At 46.6% G+C, this 6,857-nt stretch overlaps 1 protein-coding gene across 2 annotated transcripts in view; it reads left to right on the top strand.

The window, feature by feature from the left end:
• The first annotated feature begins 1,651 nt into the window (after positions 1-1,651).
• The window catches only part of septin5a (septin 5a), a 42,225-nt gene continuing 37,019 nt past the window's right edge, over positions 1,652-6,857 (top strand). Inside the window, exon 1 of one of the 2 annotated variants that reach the window (XM_080208503.1) lies at positions 1,652-1,759. Coding sequence is in view for 1 of the 2 variants with exons in the window: in XM_080208502.1 (XP_080064628.1) it covers positions 1,944-2,033 (90 nt within the window). In the remaining variant the exon portion in view is untranslated. Of the gene's footprint in view, positions 1,760-1,812; positions 2,034-6,857 lie in introns of those variants that run through there. The other variant, XM_080208502.1, reaches the window with a different exon arrangement.

The raw sequence follows: 6,857 nt of genomic DNA, 5'->3' as shown, positions 1-6,857 counted from the left end.
TCATTCATTACACGGAAATATTATTTAAAATATATTTAAATATTGAAATCAGCCTCATGTACTTTTCGGACACACAGTTGATCTTGCTGAATATCCGAGCCCAGTAAGATTGCGAGAGGCGAGAAATTGGGCATGAATCCGATTTTTCACGCCTCACACAATCTTATCAGGTCATCCCGCCCATCGACTGGCGGGACGAGAAGGTAAGATTGCCCTCATCATTTTTCAGATGCAGTATATTGAATGGAGATCCAATATTTCTCTCTCAATCTGGTCATTATCCTGTTGCGGTTTTGTGGGATCTTGCTTTGTACATGTTTTATGCAATTTTCCTTGCACCACAGCCGTGATGTACTTAACTGGCTGTAATGTAGACTTTGAGATGTCCTGCGGTCATGAAGTGAACTTTTACAAATGCACGCCTTTATTTCCTTAGCTTTGGTCTGCTGAGAATGTGCCCCTTTGGTGTCTTACTGTACACAGAAGGATAATGGGGGCACCGTGCTTAGCACTGCTGCCTCATGGCTCCAGGGATCTGGGTTTGATTCCTGGCTTGGGCCACTGTCTGTGTGGAGTCTGCACATTAGAACATAAAACATTACAGCGCAGTACAGGCCCTTCGGCCCTCGATGTTGCGCTGACCAGTGGAACCAATCTAATGACCCTCTAACCTAAACTATTCCAATATTATCCATATGCCTATCCACTGACCATTTGAACGCCCTTAAAGTTGGCGAGTCCACAACTGCTGCAGGCAGGACATTCCATGCCCTTACTACCCTCCGAGTAAAGAACCTACCTCTGACATCCGTCCTATAATGACCACCCCTTAATTTAAAGCTATGTGTTAGCCATCACCATTACCATAAGGCATCAAGAGGAATGGAGAGAGAGTGGGAATTAGAGGCTTTGAGTTAAAGGATTAGCCATGACCATAGTGAATGGCAGAACAGGCTTAAGAGGCCTCCTCCTGCCCTTATTCTCTATGTTTAGGGGTTCTCGCATATCCTGTCAACCAACTAAAAATCATACGCGTTGTTCAGTTTGGCTGTTTCTTAGGTGGCAATGCCAACTTACGTTTGAGTTATTCGTTAATGGGATGTGGGCATTACTGACAAGGTCAGCATTTGTTGCCCATCACTAATTACCCTTGTGATTTCAGGGGGCAGTTAAGATTCAACCACAATGCTGTTCTCCCCGTGTCTGTGTGGGTTTCCTCCGGGTGCTCCAGTTTCGTCCCGCAGTCCAAAGATGTGCGGGTTAGGTTGATTGGCCAAGCTAAATCACCACGTTGTATCCTGGGATGTGTAGATTAGAGGGATTAATGGGGTAAAGATATGGGGTTGTGGGGATAGAGCCTGTGTAGATATGATGGGCTGAATGGCCTCCTTCTCCAGTGTAGGGCTTCTATAATATGAAGGGCTAAGTTCCCACTATTCAGAGACTGTGAATGGGGGCAAAAATAGGTTGAAAGTGTTAATCTTACTTTCCAGCAAGACTGGTGGTCAGTTCTCATGCAAGTGAGAGATCTTCGCTAAGATGACAAACAGAGTTGGAGGAAAGGGTTAAAGTTCTGGGGAAAAGCAGCTGAGTGACTAATTGTAAATAGAAGTGCGGGGGTGAATCATTTTTTCATGAGCTTCTCAGTTGGAGTGACTACCCTGTCAAAGAGATTTCCTGCAGTTGAGTGTACCATCGATTTAAGACGTCTGGTCCTGCCCCCAGCGCTGTTTTGAGAGCCTGGGACTGAAGGAAATCTGTGAGTGTGGCTCTCACCCCACCCCCCACCCCCTCTCCTGACGCAGTCCATGAAGCAGGAAATTCCTGGGTCCAGCCTTTACTCGGCACTAAGCTGCAGAGATTCATTTGTGTGATTCGTTCAGTTCTGGCTGGGAGGCTTTTCACAAAGGTTTCAGGGTCCGGGGGGAAATCTGATCTCTCACATGGATGCCATCATTATCCAGGAGCGGCTGGTGGAGAGACTCCTGTCTCCCAGGAGTGTATCAGAAAGGTGCCAGCGGGCATGGCTAAAGGTACAAGTGAGTGCAGACACTAACTAAACTGCTCGCAATAAACCTGACCAGAGAAAGCAGCGTAAAACAAACCCCCCCCCCAGGGAACTGATATATTTGTGCTTTCTGTTCAAATGACCTCCAGTGAATGACGCGGTGGAAATGAGAGCGCAGAGATTTCTGCAGGATTGTCCTGACCAAACAAGTTCATCTGGAATCCCTTGTGTAAAACAGGCGAGATGTCGCAATCATAATTGCTTTAAGGAGATATTGCTAAAACTTGTGCTATGAGGGAGCTGTAACTGGGAACCCCCAGGGCTCCTTCATTCAGAAACATTTGGGGAATTTTCTGGGGACTCCCAGGAGGATTGAGACCTGGTGCAGGGAATTTGTAAATCCTAGTTGGGATCTTGACTCTGCAGGACTGTTTGTAATTTCCATTGAGAGGAGGAGGTTATTGGATCATAGAATCCCTACAGTGCAGAAGGAGGCCATTCAATCCATCCAGTCTGCACAATCCCACCCGGGGCCCTATACCCCAAGTATTTACCCTGCTAATCCCCCTGACACAAGGGTCAATTTAGCATGGCCATTCCACCTAACCTGCACATCTTTGGACTGTGGGAGGAAACTGGAGAATGTGCAAATTCTACACAGACAGTCACCCTCAAGGTTGGAATTGAATCCGGGTCCCTGGCGCTGTGAGGCAGCAGTGCTAACCACTGTGCCACCGTACCATTTTAACATTTTGCTTTCCGGGACCCACTTGCGCCAATGCAAGTGCTGGTCTTTAACACATCCTTCACGGTTTCTTCCAGCACTGTCAATGCTGCTGAGGAACTGCCCGCTCTGATTGGCATCCCGCAACATAGCTGCTGCCCACCTTTGCCACTGGTGCCAGGCAGGTATCTCCTGCAGGTGCTTGGTGCCTCTAATTGAACATTTCGAAGTTCTAAGTAGCCTCATAATAGAGACACCGTTGAGGTACAGGATTGCGACCTGGAATCCATCTCAACTTTGGCTTCCTGACCTCACTTTGGAAATCTGACCCTGGATGATAGTATCCCAGAGTGTCCAATTTGTGATAGACTCCTGCAGCCCCGTCAACAGCTGGAAATGTGGCAGGCCGCCGAAACTGATTTGGCACCAGGCCAAAAATCAATTTTTTTTAATTGAATTTTTTGATTTGATTTATTATTGTCACGTGTATTAGTATACAGTGAGAAGTGTTGTTTCTTGCACGGTATACAGACAAAACATACCGTTCATAGAGAAGGAAATGAGAGAATGGTGTTACATTCATAGCTAGGGCGTAAAAAAATGAGCAACTTAATGTGAGTTAAGTCCATTGAAAAGTCTGATGGCAGCAAAGAAGAAACTGTTCTTGAGATGGTTGGTACGTGAACTTAAACTTTTGTACCTTTTTCCCAATGGAAGAAGGTGGAAAAGAGCGTGACGAGGGGGCATGGGGTCCTTAATTACGCTGGCTGCTTTGCCAAGGTAGCGGGAAGTGTAGACAGAGTCAGTGGATGGGAGGCTGGTTTGTGTGATGGATTGGGCTACATTCAGGAACTTTTGTAGTTTCTTGTGGTCTTGGGCAGAGCAGGAGCTATTGACATTGGGGGCGATCTATTGGAATTTTGGGAGATTAAAGGCAGTTGAGCTTCCCAATGAACAATGGTGGGATTTCGCATATATTTGCATCTCATGCATGCCTATTAAAAGGCTATTTTGCTTCAGTTAACATCCAGGTTGCAAATTAAGTTTCCCAGCAGTCGGAAACACTTCTACAACTCTATATAAGTGGCAGGGATTTGGAGAGCTTCACTTCTTTCGGGTTGATGAGATGAATAAATGCCATTTTCGCCTTTCTGGGGACCACTCATAACTTCAATCTAATCAGGTACCAGCAGCAAAAGTTGCACCATGGTTAGAAGTGGGGATTAGAGTGTTAAGTGTGCGTCGAAGCTGGACCTTGAGGGCTTGCTTATGGAGTAGGCAAGGGAGGCTGTCTCTGTGATCATTATGTATGGGGCCCAACCTTCAAGACCACGTGGGCGGCACGGTAGCACAGTGGTTAGCACTGCTGCTTCACAGCTCCAGGGTCCAGGGTTCGATTCCCGGCTCGGGTCACTGCCTGTGTGGAGGTTGCACATTCTCCTCGTGTCTGTGTGGGTTTCCTCTGAGTGCTCCGGTTTCCTCCCACAGTCCAAAGATGCGTGGGTTAGGTTGATTGGCTATGCTAAGAAATTGCCCCTTAGTGTCCAGGATGTGTAGGTTAGAGGGATTAGTGGGTATAATATGTAGGGATATAGGGGTAGGGCCTGGGTGGGATTGTGTTCGGTGCAGACTCGATGGGCCGAAGGGCCTCTTTCTGCACTGTAGGCTTCTATGTAATGGTGGGAAGGGCAACCTCAGTCTCACTCATGCCAAAAGATTCAGAATCTCAGTCTCGCTCCCACTACAAGGTTCCCATTCTGACTGAATAAGTAATCAGGTGAACAGCACAAGTTTGGGTGCCTTCAGCCATCAGAAGGTTCCACGACCAGCCAACTGCTTCCTCCACCCTGAAACACACTGCAGGAGTGCTCAGAAAATCCAGCTCATACCGTCCCACAGTCAATAAATACTTACAATTGAACTACTTACGACTGTGAATACCTTAGGACGGCAAGGTAGCACAGTGGTTAGCACTGCTGCTTCACAGCTCCAGGATCCTGGGTTCGATTCCCGGCTCGGGTCACTGTCCGTGTGGAGTTTGCACATTCTCCTCGTGTCTGCGTGGGTTTCCTCCGGCTGCTCCGGTTTCCTCCCACAGTCCAAAGATGTGCGGGTTAGGTTGATTGGCCATGCTAAAGTTGCCCCTTAGTGTCCTGGGATGGAGGGATTAGCGGGTAAGTGTGTAGGGATATGGGGGTAGGGCCTGGGTGGGATTGTGTTCGGTGCAGACTCAGTGGGCTGAAGCGTCTGTTTCTACACTGTAGGGTTCTATGTTCTTAGTAAGATGTATCGAATGCTACCCAATGCCTTCCATAGTTTTACTTCTTAATTGATCTGAATTAGACAGCAGTGCGTGTAAGGGTGATGAAAGCAGATTTGATGGCAACTTCCAAAAGGCCATTGGGTTTATACTTGAAAAGAAGACATCCGTCAGGCTTCAGGGAAAACGCAGCGGAATGAGAATGGTCAGATAACTATTTCAAAGGGCTGTGAGGAACAATGGGTCAAATGGCCTTGTTATTTGCTATATAATTCCATGACACCATTTCCTGTTACTGTGGCTCTCCACTGAATGGAGTCACTGGCATAAACAAAGGCAGAGCTGCTATTGTTTCCCTTGTGGGAAGAGCTGTGGCAAGTAATCGTTTGTGTACCTCAGCAAAAATGTTTAGAAGATCCACTGCCTCCACTAGGATTGTGCCTTTCTACAGATTACATATTACATCAAACTACTTTAAATAAGGTTTACAGTGGCAGAATCAAGCCGTTAGTGTTTATGCTCAATATGAGTATTCTCAAACCATACTTGATCAAACCTATCAGTGTAGTCTCCTAGTCCTTCCTCCCTTGTATAGTGTCCAAGCATCCCCTAAAAGGCAGTTACGTTACTCACCTGAACTACTCAAGTCCCACCTTCTAACAATTCTGGGGGTCAAGAAGTTTTTTCAGAATTTCTTCCTGAATTTATTCACGACTATTTCATTTTGGCCCCAGATTTGAACTTTGTTCATGAATGTTGTTAGATCCACAAGGTACACGGTCCGCCTTGTTGTCCAACAAGGGGCATACACGCGGTGGGTTGTGCGAGGGCTGCTCTTGGATGTTGCTTCGAGAGTTGCCTAGTGCTTCACGTCGTTAGTGTACACTTAAACTGGACCAACTGATGGGCAACACAACAGCTCAGTGACTATCACTGTTTGCTGTGCAGATACATGGATTTGGGTCGGTGTCTGTGGGAGTTTGCACATTCTCCCCGTGCTTGCGTGGGTTTTCTCCGGGTGCTCCGGTTTCCTCCCACACCCCAAAAACGTGCTCTTAGGCTGATTGGTGCTAAAAAATTGTCCCTAAATTAGGCGTCCCTGAACCTGGTTATGGTTCTGTTATTGTGGAGTCCAGTAGGCGTAGACAAAGGTCACAGGTAGAGGAGGGCACTCACAATGTTAAAGTGGCGGCGTGGGCTCGTTGGGCCGAAGGGCCTGTTTCCCTGGGTTGTTCTTTCTTCTTTGAATGTATTTTTAGCCCCTTGTTTGATTGCTACCACAAGCTGAAGCATCTTAGCTCGATCCAAAAGCTTCAAACTGTGATTTTAAGATCCTTTGCCTGGACACCTATCAGTCTTTTGGAGAATAAAGCCCCAGCTTGTTCAATAAGTTAGGATAGTTCTTCTCTGTTCTGGTATTATCCTTGTGTATCTGATATAGGGAATGTATCTGGGTACTCCACACAGATACACAACATCCCTGGACATCTCTGACTTGTTAATACAGTTGGAGACTACTTCAGTACATCAGGAATGGTGTTTTCATTGTTTGGCTTTCAGACCAAGGGTACAGGCCAATCCACTAAACGATGACACTAAATATTTATCAATCTGGTGTCAAACCTTCATGAAAGGCATGCTTTTAATAAATAAAATGGTCGTGTAACTAATCAGGGATCTGCTATTATCATTGCATAGATGTCCCTTCATGAGAATCCACTCAAGATCTTTGATAAACTTGGCATCCCTGACCAGCCTGGGGCTCAGTGCAGTTGCACTAAATGTAAGGACCTAAACCTGCCCCTCGTCCACATCGAGGAAATGTAATTCGGCTCAAAGCCCAGGGTTTGTCAAAAAGTGACCCA

The sequence above is a fragment of the Carcharhinus amblyrhynchos genome, chromosome 20 (genome assembly GCF_965287045.1).
Source record: "Carcharhinus amblyrhynchos chromosome 20, sCarAmb.v2.hapA, whole genome shotgun sequence".
NCBI classification, from domain to species: domain Eukaryota; kingdom Metazoa; phylum Chordata; class Chondrichthyes; order Carcharhiniformes; family Carcharhinidae; genus Carcharhinus; species Carcharhinus amblyrhynchos.
Note: the sequence above shows the minus strand (reverse complement) of the source record. Positions and strands in the feature narration are given on the sequence as shown.